The 27,199-nt window shown below is 68.3% G+C and overlaps 1 protein-coding gene across 1 annotated transcript; it reads right to left on the bottom strand.

Annotated features, from left to right (window-relative positions):
* Positions 1-820: 820 nt before the first annotated feature.
* On the bottom strand, positions 821-25,343 carry SORT1 (sortilin 1). Its single transcript, XM_054176302.1, has 20 exons — positions 25,096-25,343; positions 22,296-22,355; positions 21,578-21,651; positions 21,330-21,432; positions 21,056-21,220; positions 18,618-18,691; positions 18,469-18,518; positions 17,469-17,599; positions 17,223-17,367; positions 14,415-14,570; positions 13,699-13,805; positions 12,397-12,499; positions 12,101-12,269; positions 9,159-9,349; positions 7,073-7,262; positions 5,861-5,977; positions 4,967-5,075; positions 3,831-3,937; positions 3,003-3,126; positions 821-835 (listed from the first exon to the last, which is right to left on the bottom strand). Exons 1-20 carry the CDS (start codon positions 25,291-25,293, stop codon positions 821-823), a joined length of 2,388 nt encoding a protein of 795 aa, XP_054032277.1. The 5' UTR covers positions 25,294-25,343.
* Between the last annotated feature and the right edge of the window lie 1,856 nt (positions 25,344-27,199).

Genomic DNA, 27,199 nt, shown 5'->3' on the forward strand with positions numbered 1-27,199 from the left:
AGGGCCCCCCCATCTAAAATTAAGGGGACACCCCCCCTTTAAATAAGGGGGGGACCCCTCCCTCATCTAATATTAAAGGGACCCCCCCCCATCTAAAATTAAGGGGACCCCCCCTCAGCTAAAATAAAGGGCCTCCCCCCCTTTAAGGGGTGCCCCCCCCCCTTTAAGGGGACCCCCCCTTTAAGGGGTGTCCCCCCCATTAAATTAAGGCTCCCCCCCATCTAAAATTAAGGGGACCCCCCCTTTAAATTAAGGGGACCCCCCCCTCAGCTAAAATTAAGGGCCTCCCCCCCCCTCTAAGGGGGCCTCCCCCCCTTTAAGGGGCCTCCCCCCCTTTTAAGGGGACCCCCCCTTAAATTAAGGCCCCCCCCATCTAAAATGAAGGGGACCCCCCCCCAATATCTCTCCTTAGGGGTCCCCGGGGGGGGGTCTTGTATTGCTTTGGAGAAGTAAGCAGCAGGGGCTTGGGGGGGGGGGGGGGGGCGGGCTTGGGGGGGGGGGGGGGGGGAAATGTGGCCCCCCCCCCCCCAAAATACCCCCCCCCATAGTTGCCCCCCCCCCCAGCAGCAGGGTTTGTCCCCAGCCCCCTCCCCCCCCCGGATGTTTATTTGGGGGGGGGTCGTCCGGGGGGGTTGTGGCTCCCTAAAGGAGCCCTCCCCCCACCCTGCCCCCCCCCCCCCCCCCCCCCCCCCAGCTCGGGGGGGGTCACAGTGGAGTCGTTTTCCTGTCCCCCCCCCAGCAGCGAAGCAGCTCCCCCCCGGGGGGGGGCAGGCAGAGGGGCCCGGGGGGGGGCACTGGGAGGTGTCCCCCGGCCGCGAGGTCACTCCAGGAGGTCCTGGGGGGAGAGGAGAGAGAGGGTCACGGGGGGGGGGGCACGGAGTGGGGGTGTCCATGGGGGGGGGCACGGAGTGGGGGTGTCCAGGGGGGGGGCACGGAGTGGGGGTGTCCATGGGGGGGCACAGAGTGGGGGTGTCCGGGGGGGGCACGGAGTGGGGGTGTCCATGGGGGGGGGCACGGAGTGGGGGTGTCCGGGGGGGGCACGGAGTGGGGGTGTCCATGGGGGGGCACAGAGTGGGGGTGTCCATGGGGGGGGGCACGGAGTGGGGGTGTCCAGGGGGGGGGCACGGAGTGGGGGTGTCCAGGGGGGGGGCACAGAGTGAGGGTGTCCATGGGGGGGGCACGGAGTGGGGGTGTCCAGGGGGGGGCACAGAGTGGGGGTGTCCATGGGGGGGGCACGGAGTGAAGGTGTCCATGGGGGGGGCACAGAGTGGGGGTGTCCATGGGGGGGGGCACGGAGTGGGGGTGTCCATGGGGGGGGGCACGGAGTGGGGGTGTCCATGGGGGGGGCACAGAGTGAAGGTGTCCGGGGGGGGGGCACTGAATGTGGGGGGACACAGATTGGGTCCATGGGGGGGGGACATAGAATGGGGGGGGGGGCACGGAGTGGGGGTGTCCATGGGGGGGGGCACAGAGTGGGGGTGCCCATAAGTGGGGGGGACATAGAATGGGGGGGGGGGCACAGAATGGGGGTGTCCATGGGGGGGGGGCACTGAATGGGGGGGGGGACACAGAGTGGGGGTGTCCATGGGGGGGGGGGGCACTGAATGGGGGGGACACACAGAGTGGGGGTGTCCATAAGGGGGGGGGACAGAATCGGAGGGGACACAGAGTGGGGGTGTTCATAATGGGGGGGGACATAGGGGGGGGGGGGGGACACAGAGTGGGGGTGTCCATGGGGGGGCACTGAATGGGGGGGGGACACAGAATGGGGGGGGGAGGGGAGGGGGACAGAATGGGGGTGGTGCACAAAGCAGGGGGACACAGAATGGGGGGGTGCCCAGGGGGGTAGGGGACAGACTGTGGGCAGCCCCCAGGGGCGGGTGCCAGGGCGTGGGTGCCCCTGGAGAGGGGGTGCCAGGGCGTGGGTACCCCCAGGGGTGGGTGCCAGGCTGTGGATGCCCCTGGAGAGAGCATGACAGACTGTGGGTGCCCGCAGGGGTTGGGTGCCAGGCTGTGGGTGCCCGCAGGGGCGGGTGCCAGGGCGTGGGTGCCCGCAGGGGTTGGGTGCCAGGCTGTGGGTGCCCGCAGGGGTTGGGTGCCAGGCTGTGGGTGCCCCCAGGGGCGGGTGCCAGGGCGTGGGTGCCCGCAGGGGTTGGGTGCCAGGCTGTGGGTGCCCGCAGGGGCGGGTGCCAGGCTGTGGGTGCCCGCAGGGGTTGGGTGCCAGGCTGTGGGTGCATGCAGGGGTTGGGTGCCAGGCTGTGGGTGCCCGCAGGGGTTGGGTGCCAGGCTGTGGGTGCATGCAGGGGTTGGGTGCCAGGCTGTGGGTGCCCGCAGGGGCAGGTGCCAGGCTGTGGGTGCCCGCAGGGGTTGGGTGCCAGGCTGTGGGTGCCCGCAGGGGCGGGTGCCAGGCTGTGGGTGCCCGCAGGGGTTGGGTGCCAGGCTGTGGGTGCCCGCAGGGGCAGGTGCCAGGCTGTGGGTGCCCGCAGGGGTTGGGTGCCAGGCTGTGGGTGCCCGCAGGGGCGGGTGCCAGGCTGTGGGTGCCCGCAGGGGTTGGGTGCCAGGCTGTGGGTGCCCGCAGGGGCGGGTGCCAGGGCGTGGGTGCCCGCAGGGGTTGGGTGCCAGGCTGTGGGTGCCCGCAGGGGTTGGGTGCCAGGCTGTGGGTGCCCCCAGGGGCGGGTGCCAGGGCGTGGGTGCCCGCAGGGGTTGGGTGCCAGGCTGTGGGTGCCCGCAGGGGCGGGTGCCAGGCTGTGGGTGCCCGCAGGGGTGGGTGCCAGGCTGTGGGTGCCCGCAGGGGCGGGTGCCAGGCTGTGGGTGCCCCCAGGAGCGGGTGCCAGGCTGTGGGTGCCCGCAGGGGTTGGGTGCCAGGCTGTGGGTGCCCGCAGGGGCGGGTGCCAGGCTGTGGGTGCCCGCAGGGGCAGGTGCCAGGCTGTGGGTGCCCGCAGGGGCGGGTGAGAGCCCCGGCAGGGGCAGGGGGCACAGAGCCTGGGCAGCCCCTCGCTCACCTCGTCGGAGTCGTCGTGGTAGCCTCCCTTGGTGGCACAGCTGGCACTGCCCAGCCCCTCCAGCCCCTCGGCGCCGTTGGCCTCTGCCTGCTGCCGCAGCACCGAGTAGCGATGCACCAGGAACCTGCCACAGGGCACAGCTGGCACAGCCTGCCCCTGGCAAGCCTGGCAGCACCATGGCAGGGGGGGTGAGGGGGGCACTGGGACCTGGGGGTGGCACTGGGGGGTGTGAGGGTGGGACTGGGGGGTAAGGGTGGCATCAGGGTAAGGGTGGCATCAGGATGGCAGGGGGGGTGGGGGGGGTACTGGGACCTGGGGGTGGCACTGGGGGGTGTAAGGGTAGGACTGGGGGGTAAGGGTGGCATCAGGATGGCAGTGGGGGTGAGGGTGGCAGTGGGCTGGCACCCAGCTGAGGGTGGCACTGGGACTTGTGGGTGGCACTGGGGGGTGTAAGGGTGGGACTGGGGGGTAAGGGTGGCATCAGGATGCATGGGTGGCATCACAGTGTGTGGGTGGCATCAGGATGGCAGTGGGGGTGAGGGTGGCAGTGGGCTGGCACCTGGCTGAGGGTGGCACTGGGACCTGTGGGTGGCACTGGGGGGTAAGGCTGGCATCAGGATGGCAGTGTGGGGGGGTGTGAGGGTGCAGTGGGCTGGCACTGGTCTGAGAGTGGCACTGAGGTGTGAGGGTGGCACTGGGTGGCAGCAAGGTGTGGGGGTGGCACTGGGGGGGCACTGGGGGGCACCAAGGTGTGTGGGTGGGCCGGGGGGGCACTGGGTGGCACCAAGGTGTGTGTGTGGGTGGCACTGGGCAGCGGGTGCCCCTCACCTGCCCCCACAGATGTACTTCTTGACCAGCAGGGTGCCAGCCGCGGCGCTCAGCAGCAGCACTGCCACCACGGCCAGCACGATGGGCACGGAGCTGGGCGAGGCTGCCTGCGGGCACAAGGGACAGGCCTGCGGCTGGGGGGCACCAGGGGCACCCCCAGGCCCAACCAGCACCCCCCGGGAGCAGGCCCTGGCATCGCCAATGCCCAGAGAGGGCTCTGTGCCCAGCTGCCATCACTAATGCCAGGAGATGGCTCTGTGCCAATGCCCAGCTGGCACCACCAATGCTCAGAGAGGCTTCTGTGCCCAGCTGGCACCACCAACACCCAGAGAGGGCTCTGTGCCCAGCTGGCACCACTAATACCAGGAGATGGCTCTGTGCCAATGCCCAGCTGGCATCACCAATGCCCAGAGATAGCTTTGTGCCCAGCTGGCATCACTAATGCCAGGAGATGGCTCTGTGCCAATGCCCAGCTGGCATCATCAATGCTCAGAGAGGCTTCTGTGCCCAGCTGGCACCACCAATGCTCAGAGAGGCTTCTGTGCCCAGCTGGCATCACCAATGCCCAGAGATGGCTCTGTGCCCAGCTGGCATCACCAGTGCCCAGAGAGGGCTCTGTGCCAAGGCCCAACCCATATCACACTGCTGCCCACAGCTGTCCCCAGCCCCCCTCTGCCCACAGCTGTCCCCAGGGTCCCTGCTGCCCACAGCTGTCCCCAGCCCCCCTGCTGCCCACAGCTGTCCCCTGCCCCCTGCTGCTCACAGCTGTCCCTTGTCCCCTGCTGCCCACAGCTGTCCCCTGCCCCCTGCTGCCCACAGCTGTCCCCAGCCCCCCTCTGCCCACAGCTGTTCCTTGTCCCCTGCTGCCCACAGCTGTCCCCTGTCCCCTGCTGCCCACAGCTGTCCCCTGTCCCCTGCTGCCCACAGCTGTCCCAAGGGTCCCTGCTGCCCACAGCTGTCCCAAGGGTCCCTGCTGCCCACAGCTGTCCCCTGCCCCGCTCTGCCCACAGCTGTCCCCTGCCCCCTGCTGCCCACAGCTGTCCCCTGCCCCCTGCTGCCCACAGCTGTTCCTTGTCCCCTGCTGCCCACAGCTGTCCCCTGCCCCCTGCTGCCCTCATCTGCCCCCTGTCCCCTACCAGCTGCCCGGGGCTGAGGAGGTTGCTGGTGCATTTCTTCTTCATGTCCTTCTCCTCCCGGCTGGGGCTCTCCCCCCCTGCACATTTGTCCCCAGGGATCTTGCGGTACCTGGAGAGAGGGAGGGGACAGCTGGGTGCCAGCAGGGCAGGATCCGTGCCAGCTGGGTGCCAGCAGGGCAGGATCCGTGCCAGCTGGGTGCCACCAGGGCAGGATCTGTGCCAGCTGGGTGCCACCGGGGCAGGATCCGTGCCAGCTGGGTGCCACCAGGGCAGGATCCGTGCCTGCTGGGTGACACCGGGGCAGGATCCGTGCCAGCTGGGTGCCAGCGGGGCAGGATCCGTGCCAGCTGGGTGCCACCGGGGCAGGATCCGTGCCAGCTGGGTGCCACCGGGGCAGGATCCGTGCCTGCTGGGTGCCACCGGGGCAGGATCCGTGCCTGCTGGGTGACACCGGGGCAGGATCTGTGCCAGCTGGGTGACACCGGGGCAGGATCCGTGCCTGCTGGATGACACCGGGGCAGGATCCGTGCCTGCTGGATGACACCGGGGCAGGATCAGTGCCTGCTGGGTGCCAGCGGGGCAGGATCCGTGCCTGCTGGATGACACCGGGGCAGGATCCGTGCCAGCTGGGTGCCACCGGGGCAGGATCCGTGCCTGCTGGGTGCCACCGGGGCAGGATCCGTGCCAGCTGGGTGCCAGCGGGGCAGGATCCGTGCCTGCTGGGTGCCACCGGGGCAGGATCCGTGCCAGCTGGGTGCCACCGGGGCAGGATCCGTGCCTGCTGGATGACACCGGGGCAGGATCCGTGCCTGCTGGGTGCCGGCCTGCCGGCAGGGGGCGCTGGGAGGCCGGATGGGAGGGGTCCCGGGGGTCGGGGGGCGGCCGGGGCCGTACCCGCTGGTGCGCAGCAGCTCTCGCCGCCCGTAGAGGCAGAACTCCAGGTCGTGGCCCTTCAGCTCCGGCTGCTCCACGCACTCGGAGTGGTTCTCCGGCCGGAAGTAGCCAAAGTCACTGCAGGCAGAGGGGACAGGGAGCTGAGACCCTGCCCGGCAGGGTGGCACCACCCCCACAGCCATGGGGACAGGGAGCTGAGACCCTGCCCGGCAGGGTGGCACCACCCCCACAGCCATGGGGACAGGGAGCTGAGACCCTGCCCGGCAGGGTGGCACCACCCCCACAGCCATGGGGACAGGAGCTGAGACCCTGCCTGGGGACAAGCAGGACCGGGGTGACAACAGCCCCACAGCACTGGGGACAGGAGCTGAGATGCAGCTTGGGGACAAGCAGGAGCCAGGGTGAGATCAGTCCTGCAGCACTGGGGACAGGATGGGGAGAAGCTGAGACTCAGCCTGGGGACAAACAGGACCAGGGTGAGATCAGCCCCACAGGGCAGGGGACAGGAGGGGGAGAAGCTGAGACCCAGCTTGGGGACAAGCAGGACCAGGGTGAGATCAGCCCCACAGCACTGGGGACAGGAGGGGGAGAAGCTGAGACCCAGCTTGGGGACAAGCAGGACCAGGGTGAGATCAGCCCCACAGCACAGGGGACAGGATGGGGAGAAGCTGAGACCCAGCTTGGGGTCAAACAGGACCAGGGTGAGATCAGCCCCACAGCACTGGGGACAGGAGGGGGAGAAGCTGAGACCCAGCTTGGGGACAAACAGGACCAGGGTGAGATCAGTCCCACAGCACTGGGGACAGGAGGGGGAGAAGCTGAGACTCAGCCTGGGAACAAACAGGACCAGGGTGAGATCAGCCTCACAGCACTGGGGACAGGAGGGGGAGAAGCTGAGACCCAGCTTGGGGTCAAACAGGACCAGGGTGAGATCAGCCCCACAGCACTGGGGACAGGAGGGGGAGAAGCTGAGACCCAGCTTGGGGACACTGCAGGGCCAGGGTGAGATCAGCCCCACAGGACAGGGGACAGGATGGGGAGAAGCTGAGACCCAGCTTGGGGACAAGCAGGACCAGGATGAGATCAGCCCCACAGCACAGGGGACAGGAGGGGGAGAAGCTGAGACCCAGCTTGGGGACACTGCAGGACCAGGGTGAGATCAGCCCCACAGCACAGGGCACAGGAGGGGGCCGAGGCGCCCCCGGTGGCTACCAGAGGAAGTCCTCGAGGGTGCAGGGGCAGACGGAGGGCTGCTTGGTGACGACGTAGTCCCTGCCGTTGTGGCAGAGGGAGGACTTGCGCAGCCGCCGGTACTGCTCCTTGTAGCCCAGGATGCAGCCGTCGCTGGGGTCGCTGCTGTTGCTGGAGTGAGCCAGCCAGATGATGTAGTCCTTGTCCTCGCCTGCGGGGGACAGGGCTCAGCGCCACGGCCACCGAAGGCACTGCCACCGGCCTGGCACCCCGGCACCCCGGGTGCCCCCCCCCGAGGGAGCCCTGTGAAGGGCTCTGCTAAAGGCACCGGCACCGAGTGTCCTCCAGCTCGGCCCTGCCTGGCCCCAGCGCTGCTGTGCCCTGCCCTGGTTGTCCCCTGGCCCTGCCTGGCCCCAGCGCTGCTGTCCCCAGCCCTGGTTGTCCCCTGGCCCTGCCTGGCCCCAGTGCTGCTGTGCCCTGTCCTGGTTGTCCCCTGGCCCTGCCTGGCCCCAGTGCTGCTGTGCCCTGTCCTGGTTGTCCCCTGGCCCTGCCTGGCCCCAGCACTGCTATGCCCTGTCCTGGTTGTCCCCTGGCCCTGCCTGGCCCCAGCGCTGCTGTCCCCAGTCCTGGTTGTCCCTTGGCCCTGCCTGGCCCCAGCGCTGCTGTGCCCTGTCCTGGTTGTCCCCTGGCCCTGCCTGGCCCCAGCGCTGCTGTCCCCAGTCCTGGTTGTCCCTTGGCCCTGCCTGGCCCCAGCGCTGCTGTCCCCAGCCCTGGTTGTCCCCTGGCCCTGCCTGGCCCCAGTGCTGCTGTCCCCAGCCCTGGTTGTCCCCTGGCCCTACCTGGCCCCAGCGCTGCTGTGCCCTGCCCTGGTTGTCCCCTGGCCCTGCCTGGCCCCAGCGCTGCTGTGCCCTGCCCTGGTTGTCCCCTGGCCCTGCCTGGCCCCACTCCTGCCTGTCCCTAGCCCTGTTCCAACACTGCCTGTCCCTAGCCTTGCTTGTCCCCAGCTATAGTTAATCCCAACCCTGCCTGTCCCCACCTCTGGTTGTCCCCAGCCCTGCTTATCCCCAGCTCCAGCTGCCCCCTGCTCGTGCCCAGACCTGGCTGTCTCTGCCACCAGCTGTCACCAGCCTTGCCTGTGCCCTGCTCAACCCTGGCTGTCCCTAACCCTGCTTGTCCTCAGTCCTGGCTATGCCTGGCACCAGCCCTGCTTGTCCCCACTGCTGCCTGTCCCCAGCATCGTCTGCCTCCAGCCCTGCCTGTCCCCAGTCCTGACTGGCCTTGGCCCTGGGCTCTTTACCCCAGCCCTGGCTGTCCCCATCCCCTATACCCCCAGCACTGGCTGTCCCTGGCCTCATGCACCCCCAGCCCCATTTACCCCCATCCCTGTCTGTCCCCATCACCATTTGTCCCCTGCCCCATGTACCCCCAGCCCCATGTGCCCCATCCAGATGTACCCCATCCTCATTTGTCCCCATCCCCACGTACCCCATCTTCATGTACCCCTCAGCCCTGCATGCCCCCATCCCCACATACCCCATCCCCATGTGCCCCCATCCCCTCGTGCCCCATCCCTGTGTATCCCATCCCCACCTACCCCATCCCCATGTCTCCCCATCCCCATGTACCCCATTCCCCATGTGCTCCATCCCCATGCACCCCATCCCCATGTACCCCCATCCCCATGTGCTCCATCCCCATTTGCCCCATCCCCATGTACCCCATCCCCATGTACCCCATGCCCACGTGCCCCCATCCCCGTGTACCCCATCCCCATGTACCCCATTCCCCATGTGCTCCATCCCCCTTTGCCCCATCCCCATGCACCCCCATCCCCATGTGCCCCATCCCCACATGCCCACATGCCCATGTACCCCATCCCTATTTGTCCCCATCCCCATTTGTCCCCATCCCCGTGTGCCCCATCCCTATTTGTCCCCATCCCCGTGTGCCCCATCCCCATTTGTCCCCATCCCCATGTCCCCCATCCCTATTTGTCCCCATCCCCATGTCCCCCACCCCCGTGTGCCCCATCCCCATGTACCCCCACCCCCGCGTGCCCCCACCCCCGCGTGGCCCCGGCACGGCTGTGCCCGGGGCTGGCACTCACAGGTCCTGGCGAGCAGCTGGCTGAAGTCGATGGTGTAGGACACCCACTGGCGGGAGAGGAAGCTGCCGCGGAAGCCCCAGACGCTGACGTTCATGGAGCGAGCGCCGGGCTCCGAGGCCAGCCCCGTGAAGAAGATCGGCTCCGCCGAGAAGCTGTACTGGTACCAGCACTGCCCCTCGTCCGTGGAGAACCTGCCCACGGGGCACAGCGGCTCAGCGAGAAGCTGTACTGGTACCAGCACTGCCCCTCGTCCGTGGAGCCTGCCCAGGGGCACAGCGGCTCAGCGAGAAGCTGTACTGGTACCAGCACTGCCCCTCGTCCGTGCAGAGCCTGCCCAGGGGGCACAGCGGCTCAGCCAGAAGCTGTACTGGTACCAGCACTGCCCCTCGTCCGTGCAGAGCCTGCCCAGGGGCACAGCGGCTCAGCCAGAAGCTGTACTGGTACCAGCACTGCCCCTCGTCCGTGGAGAACCTGCCCACGGGGCACAGCGGCTCAGCGAGAAGCTGTACTGGTACCAGCACTGCCCCTCGTCCGTGGAGAGCCTGCCCCGGGGCACAGCGGCTCAGCCAGAAGCTGTACTGGTACCAGCACTGCCCCTCGTCCGTGCAGAGCCTGCCCAGGGGGCACAGCGGCTCAGCCAGAAGCTGTACTGGTACCAGCACTGCCCCTCGTCCGTGGAGCCTGCCCAGGGGGCACAGCGGCTCAGCCAGAAGCTGTACTGGTACCAGCACTGCCCCTCGTCCGTGCAGAGCCTGCCCAGGGGCACAGCGGCTCAGGGAGAAGCTGTACTGGTACCAGCACTGCCCCTCGTCCGTGCAGAGCCTGCCCAGGGGGCACAGCGGCTCAGCGAGAAGCTGTACTGGTACCAGCACTGCCCCTCGTCCGTGGAGCCTGCCCAGGGGGCACAGCGGCTCAGCGAGAAGCTGTACTGGTACCAGCACTGCCCCTCGTCCGTGGAGCCTGCCCAGGGGCACAGCGGCTCAGCCAGAAGCTGTACTGGTACCAGCACTGCCCCTCGTCCGTGCAGAGCCTGCCCAGGGGCACAGCGGCTCAGCCAGAAGCTGTACTGGTACCAGCACTGCCCCTCGTCCGTGCAGAGCCTGCCCAGGGGCACAGCGGCTCAGCCAGAAGCTGTACTGGTACCAGCACTGCCCCTCGTCCGTGCAGAGCCTGCCCAGGGGCACAGCGGCTCAGCGAGAAGCTGTACTGGTACCAGCACTGCCCCTCGTCCGTGGAGCCTGCCCAGGGGCACAGCGGCTCAGGGAGAAGCTGTACTGGTACCAGCACTGCCCCTCGTCCGTGCAGAGCCTGCCCAGGGGGCACAGCGGCTCAGGGAGAAGCTGTACTGGTACCAGCACTGCCCCTCGTCCGTGCAGAGCCTGCCCAGGGGCACAGCGGCTCAGCCAGAAGCTGTACTGGTACCAGCACTGCCCCTCGTCCGTGGAGAACCTGCCCAGGGGGCACAGCAGCTCAGCCAGAAGCTGTACTGGTGCCAGCACTGCCCCTCGTCCGTGCAGAGCCTGCCCCGGGGCACAGCGGCTCAGCGACCGCAGGGCCACGGCGCTTGCAAGGGACCCAGAGACCCCGGGATCACAGGGGATGGAGGGGACCCAGAGACCCCGGGATCACAGGATCCCAGGGGGTGGAAGGGACCCAGAGATCACTGGGCTGCCAGTGCCCATTGCTGCCTCCTGGCCAGCATCTCCCTCCACCAGCCCCCCCAAACCCTCCTCTCTGCAGGCCTGCCCTGGATCTCACCATCCTCTAGGCCTTGCCTCCAAACCCCTCCAGGGATGGCAACTCCACCCCAGCAGCCCTGTGCAGCCTTGGGCCAATCCTGGGGGCTCCAACCCAAACCTCCCCCACCGCCCACCCCCCGGCACCGAAGTGCTGGGAGCTCGGGAGGTGCCTGCCCAGCGCCCCCCAGTGGGAAGGGAAGGGAAGGGAAGGGGAGGGGAAGGGGAAGGGGAAGGGGAAGGGGAAGGGGAAGGGGAAGGGGAAGGGAAGGGGAAGGGGAAGGGGAAGGGGAAGGGGAAGGGGAAGGGGAAGGGGAAGGGGAAGGGGAAGGGGAAGGGGAAGGGGAAGGGGAAGGGGAAGGGGAAGGGGAAGGGGAAGGGGAAGGGGAAGGGGAAGGGGAAGGGGAAGGGGAAGGGGAGAAGAGGACGAGACCAGGTTGGAAGAGACCTTCAAGATTATTGTGTCCAACCTACCATCCAACACCACCTAATCAACTAACCCATGGCACCAAGCACCCCATCAAGTCTCCTCCTGAGCTCCTCCAGTGATGGGGACTCCACCACCTCCCCAGGCAGCCCATTCCAATGGGCAATCACTCTCTCTGTGTAGAACTTCCTTCTAACCTCCAGCCTAAACCTCCCCTGGCACAGCTTGAGACTGTGTCCTCTTGTTCTGGTGCTGCTTGCCTGGGAGAAGAGACCAACCTCTGCCTGTCTGCAACCTCCCTTAAGGTAGTGGTAGAGAGCAATGAGGTCACCCCTGAGGGGTGACCTCTGCAGGCTAAGCAACCCCAGCTCCCTCAGCCTCTCCTCCCAGGGCTGTGCCCCAGACCCCTCCCCAGCTTTGTTGCCCTTCTCTGGACACCTTCCAGCAGCTCAACCTCTTTCCTGACCTGAGGAGCCCAGAGCTGGCCACAGGACTCCAGGTGCGGCCTAACCAGTGCAGTGTACAGGGGCAGAATGACCTCCCTGCTCCTGCTGGCCACACTCTTCCTGCTGCAGGCCAGGATGCCCTTGGCCCTCCTGGCTGCCTGGGCACCCTGCAGGCTCCTGTTCAGCCTACCATCGACCAGCACCCCCAGGTCCCTCTCTGCCTGACCGCTCTCAGCCACTCTGCCCCCGGCCTGTAGCACTGCCTGGGGTTGCTGTGGCCAGTGTGCAGCCCCTGGCACTTGGATGTGCTCAGTCTCATGCCCTGCAACCTACTGGATGACGTTGACAGGCTGGCTGGTGTGCTCAATGGCCACGATGAGCCCCCCTGAGTCGAGGATGGCGTAGTGGTGAGGCCCCTCCAGCATCCGGGCCCAGGTGTAGCCTCCGTCGTCGGAGATGTAGACGTCAGGGCTCATCACGGAGATGGCCCCCCCCACGCTGCCTGCAGGGAGTTGGGCAGGTGGGACAGGGGCCAAGGGGGGCTCCTTGCACCCCCATGGTGCCCACACACCACACACAAACACACACACACCCCCCACCCCGGGGCAGGGGGGAGGGAGGGTCGGTACCGTGGGCGATGATGATGCCGACGGCGTTGGGCTCGGAGAGCGGAGCCATGGGGACGTTGAGCTTCTGGGAGATGCTGTAGGAGGCGTGGATGTGGAGACTGCACTGCAGGAGGGAGAGGAGGGGAGGAGGAGGGGAGGAGGAGGAGGGAGAGGAGGGAGAGGAGAGGAGAGTTTCGGAGAGGAGAGGTTCAGAGGGAGAGGAGAGGAGAGGTTCGGAGAGGAGAGGTTCGGAGAGGAGAGGTTCGGAGAGGAGAGGAGAGGAGAGGTTCGGAGAGGAGAGGAGAGGAGAGGTTCGGAGAGGAGAGGAGAGGTTCGGAGAGGAGAGGAGAGGTTCGGAGAGGAGAGGAGAGGAGAGGAGAGGAGAGGAGAGGAGAGGAGAGGAGAGGAGAGGAGAGGAGAGGAGAGGAGAGGAGAGGAGAGGAGAGGAGAGGAGAGGAGAGGAGAGGAGAGGAGAGGAGAGGAGAGGAGAGGAGAGGAGAGGAGAGGAGAGGAGAGGAGAAGAGGGAGAGGAGAGGAGAGGAGAGGAGAGGAGAGGAGAGGAGAGGAGAGGAGAGGAGAGGAGGGAGAAGAGGGAGAAGAGGGAGAAGAGGGAGAGGAGGAGAGGAGGAAGAGAGAAGAGGAGGAGAGGAAGAGGAGGGAGAAGAGGAGAGGAGGAAGAGAGGAGAGGAGGAGAGGAAGAGAGGAGAGGAAGAGAGGAAGAGAGGAGAAGAGGAAAGGAGGAGAAGGAGGAAGAGGAGAAGGAGGAGAGGAAGAAGAGAAGGAAGAGAAAAGAAGGAGGGAAGGAGAGAGGGGGAAGAGCCCAGCCAGGAGCCCGCAGGGCCCCAGCACAGGGCAGTCACCCTTTAACTTCTAGTGGATGCTGGGGAGTACCCCCAGCCCCCCCTCCTGCTCAGGGCTTGCCAGGCAGCCCCACAGTGAACCCACAGCCCCACCACAGTGTGACCCATGGCCCCACAGTGACACCCACGGCCCCATGGAATGACCCACAGCCCCACAGTGCCACCCACAGCCCCACACTGACACCCACGGCCCCATGGAGTGACCCACAGCCCCACAGTGCCACCCATGGCTCCACAGTGCCACCCACAGCCCCATGGAGTGACCCACAGACCCCATGGAGTGACCCTCAGCACCCCAGTGCCACCCCCAGCCCCACGGTGCCACCACAGCCCCCCAGTGCCACCCCCCAGCCCGATGCCCAGCTGCCCCCCACTCCCTCAGCATCTCCAGCAGGAGCTGAGGGAAGGACTCCCTGGCTCCTGAGCAGCCCAAGGTGGCAGCAGGCTGGGGGCTGTGCCCCACCTCCTCCTTGCTCCTGGCTGTGGAGTCACAGGTGGTGTTCTTGGGCTTCCGCAGGGGCACCCACTCCCCCCCGCGGTCAAAGGTGATGACAGACTGGATGGAGTTGTCTGGGAGGAGAAACAGGCAGGAGGAGGAGGGGGGAGGAGGAAGGAGGGAGAAGAGGGCAGGGGGGAGGAGGGAGGAGGAACAGAGGGGGGAGGAGGGAAGAAGGAGGAGGGAAGGAGGAGGAGAGGAGGAAGAGGGAAGGAAGAGGAGGGAGGGAGGGAGGAGGGGGGAGGAGGGAGAAGGAAGAAGGAGGGAGGAGGGAGGAAGGAGAAGGGAGAAGGAGGGAGGAGGAGGGAGAGGGATGGAGGAGGAGGGAAAAGGAGGGAGATGGATGGAGAAGGATGGAAAGAGGAGAGAGAAGGAGGGAGGAGGAAGAAGGGAGGAGGCAGAGGAAGAAGAGAAAGAGGAGGCAGAGGAAGAAGGGAAGGAGGAAGCAGAGGAAGAAGAGGAGGAGGAGGCAGAGGAAGAAGAGGAGGAGGAGGAGGCAGAGAAGGAGCCGCTGGTGAGCTTGGGCTGCTGCCTCCTTCCCCTCCCTGCTCCCCTCCCGCCCCGGCCGGCAGCCGGCCGCAGGGAGAGGTGAGCCCAGTTGTGGGGTGGGGGGAGAGGGAAGGGGGATGGGGGGTGGGGGGCCGGGGGGCTGCGGGCTCCGCTGAGCCTTGCAGGGCACCCACCCTCGGAGAGGACGCTGGTGATGTAGATGCCCCGCAGGGAGGTGACGTTGGTGAAGTCGGTCTCGCCGCCCGTGGTGGTGTAGAGGTGGCGCTCCAGCGACTTGGAGTAGACGATGCCGCGGTCGTCCGAGGTGTAGATGGTGCCGAAGCCGGTGTCTGCGGCAAGGAACTGCCGAGCCTCAGCCCAGCCCTGCCCCAGGGCGCCGCCAAAGCCTGCCCCCCGGCACCGCGGCTCCCCGGCACCGCGCCCCCCCGGCTCCCCGGCACCGCGGCCCCCCGGCACCGCACCCCCCGGCACCGCGCCCCCCCGGCACCGCGGCTCCCCGGCACCGCGCCCCCCCGGCTCCGCGGCACCGCGGCTCCCCGGCACCGCGGCTCCCCGGCACCGCGCCCCCCCGGCACCGCGGCTCCCCGGCACCGCGGCTCCCCGGCACCGCGGCCCCCGGCACCGCGGCCCCCGGCTCCCCGGCACCGCGCCCCCCGGCACCGCGGCTCCCCGGCACCGCGGCTCCCCGGCACCGCGCCCCCCCGGCACCACGGCCCCCCGGCTCCCCGGCACCGCGGCTCCCCGGCACCGCGGCCCCCGGCACCGCGCCCCCCGGCACCACGGCCCCCCGGCTCCCCGGCACCGCGGCTCCCCGGCACCGCGGCCCCCGGCACCGCGGCCCCCGGCTCCCCGGCACCGCGCCCCCCCGGCACCGCGCCCCCCGGCCACCGCGGCTCCCCGGCACCGCGGCTCCCCGGCACCGCGCCCCCCGGCACCACGGCCCCCCGGCTCCCCGGCACCGCGCCCCCCGGCACCGCGCCCCCCGGCACCGCGGCTCCCCGGCTCCCCGGCCCCCCGGCACCGCGGCTCCCCGGCACCGCGGCTCCCCGGCACCGCGCCCCCCGGCTCCCCGGCACCGCGCCCCCCGGCACCCCGGCTCCCCGGCACCGCGGCTCCCCGGCACCGCGCCCCCCCGGCTCCCCGGCACCGCGGCCCCCCGGCTTCCCGGCACCGCGCCCCCCGGCATCGCGGCTCCCTGCCGCTCAGACCCCGCCGGGGCCGGGGACTCCCTCGCTGCCCCTGGGCCAGGACTCTGCCACCCGCAGGGGGAAGAAGTTGCCCCCAGTGGCCAGGCTGAACCTCCCCTGGGGCAACCTGAGGCCATTGCCTCACGAGGAGAGGCCAGGAGCCCGGTGCCATGAAACCACTGAATTGGTTTGGCTGGGAAGGAGCTTTCAGCTCATCCAAGCCCAACCATTCCCTGGCTCTGCCGAGGCTGGGGCTGAACCCTGGCCCTCAGCACCACAGCTCTGAAAGCCCTCCAGGCATGGGGACTCCACCACCTCCCTGGGCAGCCTGGGCCAGGCTTTGAGAACCCTCTCAGGGAAGAAGTTTCTTCTTAAGCCCAACCTAAACCTCCCCTGGGGCAACCTGAGGCCATTTCCCCTGATCCTGTCCCTTGTTCCTCAGGGAGCAGAGCCCAACCCCCCCCTGGCTGCAGCCTCCTCTCAGGGAGCTGCAGAGAGCAATGAGGTCTCCCTCAGCCTCCTCTGCTCCAGGCTCAACCCCCCCAGCTCCCTCAGCTGCTCCTCCCCAGCCCTCTTCTCCAGCCCCTTCCCCAGCTCTGTTGCCCTTCCCTGGCCCTGCTCCAACCTCTCAATGTCCTTCCTGGGGTGAGGAGCTCAGAACTGAGCCCAAGACTCAAGCTGTGGCCTCCCCAGTGCCTAATCCAGGGGTATAATCCCTGCCCTGCCATGGCTGTCCCCCCTGTGGCTGTCCCCTGTGGCTGTCCCAGGCTCTGCTGTCCCCTGTGGCTGTCCCCCCTGTGGCTGTCCCCCCTGTGGCTGTCCCCCCTGTGGCTGTCCCAGGCTCTGCTGTCCCCTGTGGCTGTCCCCCCTGTGGCTGTCCCCCTGTGGCTGTCCCAGGCTCTGCTGTCCCCTGCAGGCTGCACTGCTGCCTGTGGCAGCATTCAGGGATCACAATCACAGCATCACACAATGGGCTTGGGTTGGAAGGGAGCTCCAAGCTCAGCCAGCTCCAACCCCCTGCCATGGGCTGGGACACCTCCCACCAGCTCAGCTGGCTCAGGGCCTCATCCAGCCTGGCCCTCAGCACCTCCCCATGCAGCTTTGGCCCTGCCTCAGTTTCCCTCAGGCTCCTCCTGAGTCTCTTTTGGGCTCTCACAGGGCCACAGGTTGGGGTTTGGGGGAGAGGAGCCCCTGGCACCAGGAACCTCCCTGCTCCCAGCTGTGCTGCCTGCAGGGCTCAGCTCCTAGCAGGGAGCTTCTCCCCACCACCCACAGCAGAACTTTCCCTGCTGCCTCCTGCCTCTGCCTGTGGTTTCAACCTGGAAGTTCCAGGCCTGGCAGCCTGAGCTCAGTGCCAGGGAAAGTGATGGAGCAGAGCATCCTGGGGGCAATCACTGCACCTGAAGGATGGCCAAGGGCTCAGGCCCAGCCAGCATGGGCTTAGGAAGGGCAGCTCCTGCCTCTCCAACCTGAGCTCCTTCCATGCCCAGGGGACTGCCTGGTGGCTGTGGGGCAGGCTGTGGATGTGGACTGCCTGGACTGCAGCAAGGCCTTGGCCACCATCCCCCACAGCCAACCCCTGGCTGAGCTGGCAGCCCCTGGCTGGGGCAGCAGCTCTCTGAGCTGGGTGAGGAACTGGCTGGAGGTTGAGCCTAGAGCATGCTGGTGACCTGCTGTGGCTCTCAGGGCCTCCCCTGCAGCCACACTTCCTGATGGAGTAACTTCCCCTCCAAGGCCCTGCAGAGGCATGCTGAGAGCTGCAGGGGATGCCCAGCTGCCCCCTCCCCCACTCACCTCCAGGCTCATCCACGTGCATGAAGACCAAGTCGTCGTTGGCAGCCAGGATGGAGTAGAACTGCTCGTGGCCCACGGAGGGCAGCTGAGCCATGTTCCAGCTCTCCCCCTGGTCCAGGGAGACGTGGATGCGCCTGGTGCTGCCCTGGGGCAGGGGAGGGCGAGCCAAGCTTCAGCATCCCTCCTCCTCCTCGCCAGGAGAGGAAGGGGACAGCAGGGGGAGAAGGGAGGGGGGAGGCCAAGGACCTTCTCTGTCATGACAGAGGCGAAGAGGAAGCGACCCCCCAGGCCGAAGGAGTAGATCTTGGTGCCGATGACCTTGAAGGTCCTGCCGAAGTCGTTGGTCCTCTTGAGCTCCAGCAGCCCCAGGTCAGCTTCTTGAGGGGAAGGGGCAGGGCTTAACCAGCTGCAGCCTCCCCGGCTGCCCCCGGCCCCGGCAGCCCCCCGGGGGCCCGGCCCGGCTCCCTCCCAGCTCCGCCGCGGGGACAGCCCCACGGGAGCGGGGCGCTGGGGAGGCTCTGGGGGGTGACACCCTGGGGAGGGGGGGACACCGTGGGGAGGGGGTGACACCATGGGGAGGGGGTGACGCCGTGGGGAGGGGGTGACACCCTGGGGAGGGGGTGACACCGTGGGGAGGGGGTGACACCATGGGGAGGGGGTGACACCCTGGGAGGGGGTGGGGCTGAGTGTGACACCGTGGGGAGGGGGGGACGCCGTGGGGAGGGGGTGACACCGTGGGGAGGGGGGGACGCCGTGGGGAGGGGGGGGACACCGTGGGGAGGGGGTGACACCGTGGGGAGGGGGGGACGCCGTGGGGAGGGGGGGGACACCGTGGGGAGGGGGTGACGCCATGGGGGAGGGGGTGACGCCGTGGGGCTGGGGGTGACACCGTGGGGAGGGGGTGATGCTGTGGGGCTGGGGGTGATGCCGTGGGGGAGGGGGTGATGCCGTGGGGGAGGGGGGGGACACCGTGGGGAGGGGGGGGACACCGTGGGGAGGGGGTGACACCGTGGGGGAGGGGATGACGCTGTGGGGCTGGGGGTGATGCCATGGGGCTGGGGGTGATGCCGTGGGGCTGGGGGTGACACTACAGGGCTGTAGGTGACACCATGGGGCTGCCCTGCACAGGCTGGGGAGGTCCTGGGGTTGCTCCCCAGCACCCACCAGCAGTTACTGGGTGAATCCCTCCCCCCAAGGCAGAGCCTCCCCCAAGACATGGATCCCCCCCAGACCACGAAGCTCTTACTACAGGAGTTGTTCAGGTAGGTGGTGAAGAAGATGACATCATTGGAACCCCTGGGGAAGAGGAGGAGATGGGGGAGACCACCCCCCAAGGAGGGTGTGACATGGTGAGCTGGGGTGCCACCAGCCCCCCCAGAGCAGGCAGCCACTCACCACTTGGCCAGGCAGACAGCTTTGTGGATCTCCTCCCAGCTCTCCCCAAAGTCCTTGGAGATCCAGAGGCCATTCTGCAGGAGCCAAGAGGTTGGTTATGGACAAGGCCTCCGCAGCCCAAACCCTGCCCTGCCCCCAGCTCCAGGCCTCCAAACCAGCCCCAGCCGAGTCCCCGGCCCCATGGCAGCACAAGGGACAGCCCTTGGGCACAGGGATGCAGCCCAGGAGATGCAGCCAGGGTCTACATCTTGGCCAAGGTCTGGCTTGGGCATGCAGCCCAGGAGATGCAGCCCAGGAGCTGCAGGCAGGGTCTGGCTTGGGGATGCAGCCTAGGAAATGCAGCCCAGGAGCTGCAGCCAGGTCTGGCTTGGGCATGCAGCCCAGGAGCTGCAGCCAGGTCTGGCTTGGGCATGCAGCCCAGGAGCTGCAGCCAGGTCTGGCTTGGGCATGCAGCCCAGGAGCTGCAGCCAGGTCTGGCTTGGGGATGGAGCCCAGGAGATGCAGCCCAGGAGCTGCAGCCAGGTCTGGCTTGGGGATGCAGCCCAGGAGCTGCAGCCAGGTCTGGCTTGGGGATGCAGCCCAGGAGCTGCAGCCAGGCCTGGCTTGGGGATGCAGCCCAGGAGCTGCAGCCAGGTCTGGCTTGGGGATGCAGCCCAGGAGCTGCAGCCAGGCCTGGCTTGGGGATGCAGCCCAGGAGCTGCAGCCAGGTCTGGCTTGGGGATGCAGCCCAGGAGCCGCAGCCAGGTCTGGCTTGGGGATGCAGCCCAGGAGCTGCAGCCAGGCCTGGCTTGGGGATGCAGCCAGGCCTGGCTTGGGGATGCAGCCCAGGAGCTGCAGCCAGGCCTGGCTTGGGGATGCAGCCCAGGAGCTGCAGCCAGGTCTGGCTTGGGCATGCAGCCCAGGAGCTGCAGCCAGGTCTGGCTTGGGGATGCAGCCCAGGAGCTGCAGCCAGGCCTGGCTTGGGGATGCAGCCCAGGAGCTGCAGCCAGGTCTGGCTTGGGCATGCAGCCCAGGAGCTGCAGCCAGGTCTGGCTTGGGGATGCAGCCCAGGAGCTGCAGCCAGGCCTGGCTTGGGCATGCAGCCCAGGAGCTGCAGCCAGGTCTGGCTTGGGGATGCAGCCCAGGAGCTGCAGCCAGGTCTGGCTTGGGCATGCAGCCCAGGAGCTGCAGCCAGGCCTGGCTTGGGGATGCAGCCCAGGAGCTGCAGCCAGGTCTGGCTTGGGCATGCAGCCCAGGAGCTGCAGCCAGGTCTGGCTTGGGCATGCAGCCCAGGAGCTGCAGCCAGGTCTGGCTTGGGGATGCAGCCCAGGAGCTGCAGCCAGGTCTGGCTTGGGCATGCAGCCCAGGAGCTCCAGCCAGGTCTGGCTTGGGGATGGAGCTCAGGAGATGCAGCCCAGGAGCTGCAGCCAGGTCTGGCTTGGGGATGGAGCCCAGGAGCTGCAGCCAGGTCTGGCTTGGGGATGGAGCTCAGGAGATGCAGCCCAGGAGCTGCAGCCAGGTCTGGCTTGGGGATGGAGCCCAGGAGCTGCAGCCAGGTCTGGCTTGGGCATGCAGCCCAGGAGCTGCAGCCAGGCCTGGCTTGGGGATGCAGCCCAGGAGCTGCAGCCAGGTCTGGCTTGGGCATGCAGCCCAGGAGCTGCAGCCAGGTCTGGCTTGGGCATGCAGCCCAGGAGCTGCAGCCAGGTCTGGCTTGGGCATGCAGCCCAGGAGCTGCAGCCAGGTCTGGCTTGGGCATGCAGCCCAGGAGCTGCAGCCAGGTCTGGCTTGGGCATGCAGCCCAGGAGCCGCAGCCAGGCCTGGCTTGGGGATGCAGCCCAGGAGCTGCAGCCAGGTCTGGCTTGGGCATGCAGCCCAGGAGCCGCAGCCAGGTCTGGCTTGGGGATGGAGCCCAGGAGATGCAGCCCAGGAGCTGCAGCCAGGTCTGGCTTGGGGATGCAGCCCAGGAGCTGCAGCCAGGTCTGGCTTGGGGATGCAGCCCAGGAGCCGCAGCCAGGTCTGGCTTGGGGATGGAGCTCAGGAGATGCAGCCCAGGAGCTGCAGCCAGGTCTGGCTTGGGGATGGAGCCCAGGAGATGCAGCCCAGGAGCTGCAGCCAGGTCTGGCTTGGGGATGCAGCCCAGGAGCTGCAGCCAGGTCTGGCTTGGGGATGCAGCCCAGGAGCCGCAGCCAGGTCTGGCTTGGGGATGCAGCCCAGGAGCCGCAGCCAGGTCTGGCTTGGGGATGCAGCCCAGGAGCTGCAGCCAGGCCTGGCTTGGGCATGCAGCCCAGGAGCTGCAGCCAGGCCTGGCTTGGGGATGGAGCTCAGGAGATGCAGCCCAGGAGCTGCAGCCAGGTCTGGCTTGGGGATGGAGCCCAGGAGCTGCAGCCAGGGTCCGGCTCGGGGCAGCATCCACCGGAGCCCTCGGTGCCCCCCGGGCAGGGTCCCATCCTGGCTCTCACCTCGGTGCTGAGGGCCAGCAGGTAGTTGGCGTTGTGGGGGTGGTAGGAGACCTGCAGCAGCGGGTGGAAGGGGAGCTCTGTCTGCACGAAGTGCTTGGCGAAGTCGGAGGAGCGGAAGATGCGACCGCCCCGGCTGCCCCCCGAGACGTCCCCCGTCAGGATCACCTGGGGGAGGGGGAGGAGGAGGAGGCTCAGCCTCGAGGGGAGCTTCAGGGGGATGCCAGCACCATGCCAGGATCCACCCAGGCTGGGGGTGGGGAGGGGCCTGGGCCACCTTGCCGGAGCTGCCGGGGCCGATGGCCATGCCGAACTCGGTGCGGATGAAGGTGTTGTTGATCAGCCCGGTGATGTCCTTGAAGGTCTTCCCATAGTCCTCACTGGGGGGGGGGACAGCAGGGCTCAGCAAGGCCCCCAGGCCACCACAGGGCACATTGGAGGGGTCAGTCCCCTGCCCAACCCTGCCCCCAGCCCCAGCCAGCTGCCAGTGCCCACGGCAGGGGGGTGGGGAGGGGGAGGTCTCACCTGCGGTACAGCTTGGACTGCCCGAAGCTCATAATCACCAGCGGCACCTGGAAGGTGGTGAGCACCAGGACCACCTGGGCAGGGAGGGGGGCACAGAGCTCAGGGCACAGCCCCCCAGGGGGGTCTCCCCACCACCACCCCCCCTCTGTGTCCCTATCCCCACCCCTGTGTGTCCCTATCCCCACCCCTGTGTCCCTGTCCCCATCCCTGTGTCCCTGTCCCCACCCCTGTGTCCCTATCCCCACCCCTGTGTGTCCCTATCCCCATCCCTGTGTCCCTATCCCCACCCCTGTGTCCCTATCCCCACCCCTGTGTCCCTATCCCCACCCCTGTGTGTCCCTATCCCCCACCCCTGTGTCCCTATCCCCACCCCTGTGTCCCTGTCCCCATCCCTGTGTCCCTATCCCCACCCCTGTGTCCCTATCCCCCTCCCTGTGTCCCTATCCCCATCCCTGTGTCCCTATCCCCCTCCCTGTGTCCCTATCCCCACCCCTGTGTCCCTATCCCCACCCCTGTGTCCCTGTCCCCCTCCCTGTGTCCCTATCCCCCTCCCTGTGTCCCCCCACCCCACCCCTGTGTCCCCACCCCCCCAGGGAAGGGCTGTGCCCCCCCTGCCCGCTCCCCCTCCCCCCACCCCAGCTGCCGCCAGCCCCTGGGGGGCAGGGTGAGGCCACTGCTGCCCTTTGGGGGGCGTCAGTGCCCCCTCCCCAGCGCTTACCCCGGTGCTGTCCCCAACCCAGGACAGGGACACGGAGCCGCTGAGGTCATCGAAGATGCACTGCAGGGCAGAGGAGACAGCTGGGGGGGACCGGCAGTGGGACCCCCCCCCGACAGGGCAGGGCTGCGGTGCCCCACAGGTGCCCTCCCCCGGGGACACCACGGGCATGGGCACACCACGGGCATGGGCACACCAAGGCCCTGGGCACACCGCGGGCATGGGCACACCAAGGCCCTGGGCACACCGCGGGCATGGGCACACCGCGGGCATGGGGACATCAAGGGCATGGGCACACCGCGGGCACGGGGACATCAAGGGCATGGGGACACCGCGGGCATGGGGACACCGCGGGCACGGGCACACCGCGGGCACGGGCACACCACGGGCCTGGGCACACCACGGGCCTGGGCACACCACGGGCCTGGGCACACCGCGGGCATGGGCACACCGCGGGCATGGGGACACCGCGGGCATGGGCACACCGCGGGCACGGGCACACCGCGGGCACGGGCACACCGCGGGCCTGGGCACACCGCGGGCATGGGGACACCGCGGGCCTGGGCACACCGCGGGCCTGGGCACACCGCGGGCACGGGCACACCGCGGGCACGGGCACACCGCGGGCCTGGGCACACCGCGGGCATGGGGACACCGCGGGCATGGGGACACCGCGGGCACGGGGACAGCGCGGGCACGGGGACACCGCGGGCACGGGGACACCAAGGGCATGGGCACACCACGGGCACGGGCACACCACGGGCATGGGGACACCGCGGGCACGGGGACACCGCGGGCATGGGGACACCACGGGCATGGGGACACCGCGGGCCTGGGGACACCACGGGCATGGGCACACCGCGGGCATGGGGACACCGCGGGCATGGGGCCCCTGCCACCCAGGCAGGGGGGACGCTGTCCCCACGGCTGCAGGAGGCTCCCCTCAGGCCTCCCCACCCAGCGCCACAACCTCCCCAGCCGGGCACTGGAAACGGCCCCAGGGCCACCCCGGGGCCACCCAGGCAGGGAGGGGACAGCGGTGCCACCCCGTGCCCTGCCCCCCCACCCCCGGGGGCAGCGCCTCCTGCAGGGCACCAGGGGAAAGGAAGCAAACTGGGGAGGGAGCAGAGTGAGGACTGCCCAGGCCGGGCTGGCACAGCACCCAGCGGCCGCTGGCAGGGCACAGCTGGCGGCCAGGAGCCAGCGGGGCCTGGCACTGACCCTGGCACTGATCCTGGCACTGATCCTGGCACTGACCCTGGCACTGATCCTGGCACTGACCCTGGCACTGACCCTGGCACTGATCCCAGCAGGTCCTGGTACTGATCCTAGCACTGATCCCAGCAGATCCTGGTGCTGATCCTGGCACTGATCCCAGCAGATCCTGGTGCTGATCCTGGCACCAATCCAAACAGATCCCAGTACTGATCCAAACAGATCCCAGCACTGATCCTGGCACTGATCCAGACAGACCCTGGCACTAATCCTGGCACTGATCCAAACATATCCCAGCACCCATCCTGACAGATCCTAGCACTGATCCCAGCACCAATCCCAACAGATCCTGGGCACTGATCCTGCCTGGAATCAATCCTGGCTCTGATCCTGACAGATCCCAGCACCAATCCCAACAGATCCTGGGCACTGATCCTGCCTGGAATCAATCCTGGCTCTGATCCTGACAGATCCCAGCACCAATCCCAGCAGATCCGATGCCAGCACCGACCCTGCCAGGTAGCAGCACTGATCCCAACGCTGATCCTCAGGGATCCCAGCACCGATCCCAGCAGATCCCAGCACAGATCCCAGCAGTACCAGCCCTGGGCTCAACATCCATCAGGAGGTGCCCTGCCCCACGCAGGGGAGTCTGTCTGTCTGTCTGTCTGTCTGTCCCACTGCAGCAGGTGCAGGGCAGTGTCTGTCTCTCCATCCCGGCGGGTGTCTGTCTGTCTCTCCATCCCAGGGGGTGTCTTCCCAGGGCATGCAGGGGGGATGTCTGTCTGTCTGTCCTGCTGCAGCAGGTGCCCCTCTGCCAGCAGGCATGGGGTGGTGTCTGTCCCTCAGGGCAACATCTGTCTGTCTGTCCCATCCTGCTCCAGCTGGCACCAGGGGCTGGCCCAGAGTCAGGAGACGTCTGTCAGTCCATCCATCTGTCCCAGGGGGTGTCTGTCCCTCTGTCTGTGCGTCTGACCACCCACCCCAAGGGATGCAGGGAGGTTATCTGTCTGTCTGTCCGTCCCAGGGGCGGGCTGGCTGTCCACCTATCCCAGGGCAGGTGGTTGTCTGTCTGTCCATCTGCCCATCCCAGTGGGCAACGTCTGTCTGTTCAGCCCAGGGGATGTGGTGTCTGTCTGTCTGTCTGTCCCAGAGGGCAGATATCTGTCTGCCCATCCCAAGGGCTGTCGAGAGGATGTCTGTCTGTCTGTCTGTCCACCCGTCTCAGGGGCCACAGGACAGGTGTCCGTCTGCCCGTCTGTCCCAGGGGATGCCGTGGGGATGTCTCTCTCTGTGTCCATCCCTCCCGGGGGATGCGGGTGCCTGTCAGTCGCTCCCAGGGGCCGCCGGACAGCCAGCCGTCCGTCTGTCCGTCCGTGCCGCCCGCAGGCCGCCAGTCGGGCCGGGCCGGGGCCGGTCAGGGCTGTCCCTCCGCCTATCCCGGGGCGGGGCGGGGCTGAGTGTCCCGTGTCCCCCCCCCGCCCTTCCCCTCCCCGCCCCGGGTAGCTGCCGCTGCCCCTCCCGCTGGCTCTGGGGGTCTGTCGGTCTGTCCGTCCGAGCGCCGGTCGGGCCGACCCCGCCGCCTCACCTGGTGCGTGTTGTTGCCCAGGGCGGCTGGGTCTCCGCGCAGGCCGCCGCAGGCCTCTCCTCCTCCGGCCGCCGCCAGCCCGTTGCTGCCGCGAGGGAACCGTGCCCGGTGCCGTGCCGGTACCCGCAGCCCCAGAGCCGCCGCCGCCGCCAGCGCCAGCCCCAGCGCCAGCCCCAGCGCCGCCCGCCGCGGGCCCATCGCGACTCCGGCCGCCACCGCCGCCCCGCTCCCGGGCCCGCTGCCGCCAGCCCGCCCCCCGCCTCCCATTGGCTCCCGCCGCACCGCGGCACGCCCCCGCGGCGCGCCCCCCTGTTGTGACTGGCTCAGGGAGGTGTCGCTCTCTCCTGGAGCACGCCTCCCCCGCGGCGCGCCCCGCCCCGCGCCTTCTGGTTAGCTCCTTCCCTTATCAATCGTCACCCTCCTGCTGCTGTGATTGGTCAGAAGCACTTGCACCACGGGCGCGAGCCCGCCCTCTCCCTCTTGACCCCTCTCTCTAATCTACCTAGCGACAGCCCTCTGATTGGCTGCATGGCGAGGCAGAGATTTTTCTGATTGGCCAAAGCTACAGGTAGTGGGGGGCGCGCCTCCGTCGCCGCACCGCCCACGTGTGCGGGACCCCCGGAGCCGGTTCGGGTCCCGGGACGGGGACGGGAGGAAGCTACTGCGGAAAGTGGGAGACCTGGGGAGGCTGAGGCTGATTTTGGAGGTGCGCAGGCGGCAGGGGACAGCAACGTGTGCCCCCCGGGGCTGGTACAGGTGGCGCCCGATGCCGGCGACACCGGCGCACAACGGCCACGCTGCACAAGCAGGGCTGGAGCGTGGCTGCTCCCCCGGCGAGCTTCGGTGCATCCCATGGGGCAGTGACCATCCCTGGGAGTCCGCTCAGCGCCGCAAAATGCACTTCCCCCAGCTCAAAGGGGCGGTGGGTAAGGGGACTGGGGGCTCTGTCACCACCCCAGGTGGCTGAATTCCCCACAGGACCCCAGTGAGAGCCTCGGGGAGCTCGGACTCAGCCTCGCAGCCCTCAGCCAAAGGGAACTGTCACCTTTCCACCCTGCCCTGCAGAACCCAGCCCGGGTTTGATGTGCGAAGGGCACCAGGAAACGCGGCTCTGCCCGGCTGGCATCGCTCTGCCAGCCCCAAAGGTGAGCAAAGGGGCAGAGGTCAGAGCCCCTCGGTGGGAGGAGGGCACCAAGAGCTTCATCATCCTCATTCCCCCACACACACACGGAGCCTCCAGTGGCTCAGGCTCTCAGCTCCAGCTTTCCACTTGTGCTCTGGGCTGCAGTTTTCTGTTCAAGCTCCAGCTCTGAGCTCCAGCCTTGAGCTCCAGTGTTCTGCCCAGGCTCCAGCTCCTGAGCTCCAGCTTCACATTGGAGCTCCAGCTCCTGAGCTCCAGCTTCACATTGGAGCTCCAGCTCCTGAGTTCCAGCTTCACATTGGAGCTCCAGCTCTCCCCTCCCCGGGAGGGATCAGATAAGGAGCACAAAGCTTCGGTTTTCCCTCGGGAGCAGCTCTCTCCTGTGCTGCCGGCAGCAGCAGCAGCCCCATGTGACGAGGGCAGGGCATAAAGGAGCATTTTCTCCCGGGTGCCCTGCTGGGAAGAATCAGCTTTTTGTGTGTCTGGGGTTTGTTTGTGTCCCCAGAAGAGCAGGAGGGCCCTGCAGGGCCACCCACTGCTGCCTTCCCAAAGGAGAACCCCAGAGCCCCAGCGTGGTCAGGGCTGGAAGGGAGCTCTGGAGCTCATCCACTCCAACCCCTGCCCCAGCAGGGCTCCCCCAGCAGAGCTCATCCACTCCAACCCCTGCCCCAGCAGGGCTCCCCCAGCAGAGCTCACCCACTGCAGCCCCTGCCCCAGCAGGGCTCCCCCAGCAGAGCTCACCCACTCCAGCCCCTGCCCCAGCAGGGCTCCCCCAGCAGAGCTTCCCCAGCCCCTGCCCCAGCAGGGCTCCCCCAGCAGAGCTCCCCCAGCCCAGCCCCTGCCCCAGCAGGGCTCCCCCAGCAGCTTGCCCAGGGGCACAGTGCCCAGGGGGGGTTGGAAGCTCTCCAGAGCCTCTCCACAACCTCTCTGGGCAGCCTGCTCCAGGCTCCAGCAGCCTCACCC

Source organism: Dryobates pubescens, chromosome 35, assembly GCF_014839835.1.
Source record: "Dryobates pubescens isolate bDryPub1 chromosome 35, bDryPub1.pri, whole genome shotgun sequence".
Classification (NCBI taxonomy): Eukaryota; Metazoa; Chordata; class Aves; order Piciformes; family Picidae; genus Dryobates; species Dryobates pubescens.

What these genes read in the sequence shown, in the direction of transcription:
- SORT1 (XM_054176302.1), bottom strand. Translation starts at nt 25,293, where the DNA reads ATGGGCCCGCGGCGGGCGGCGCTGGGGCTGGCGCTGGGGCTGGCGCTG. An exon ending in TGCTGGCCCTCAGCACCGAG is followed by an intron (nt 18,692 to 21,055) that starts GTGAGAGCCAGG and finishes TGGCTCCTGCAG; the next exon opens with AATGGCCTCTGGATCTCCAA. An exon ending in CAGCCAGGAGCAAGGAGGAG is followed by an intron (nt 12,500 to 13,698) that starts GTGGGGCACAGC and finishes TCCCTCCTGCAG; the next exon opens with TGCAGTCTCCACATCCACGC.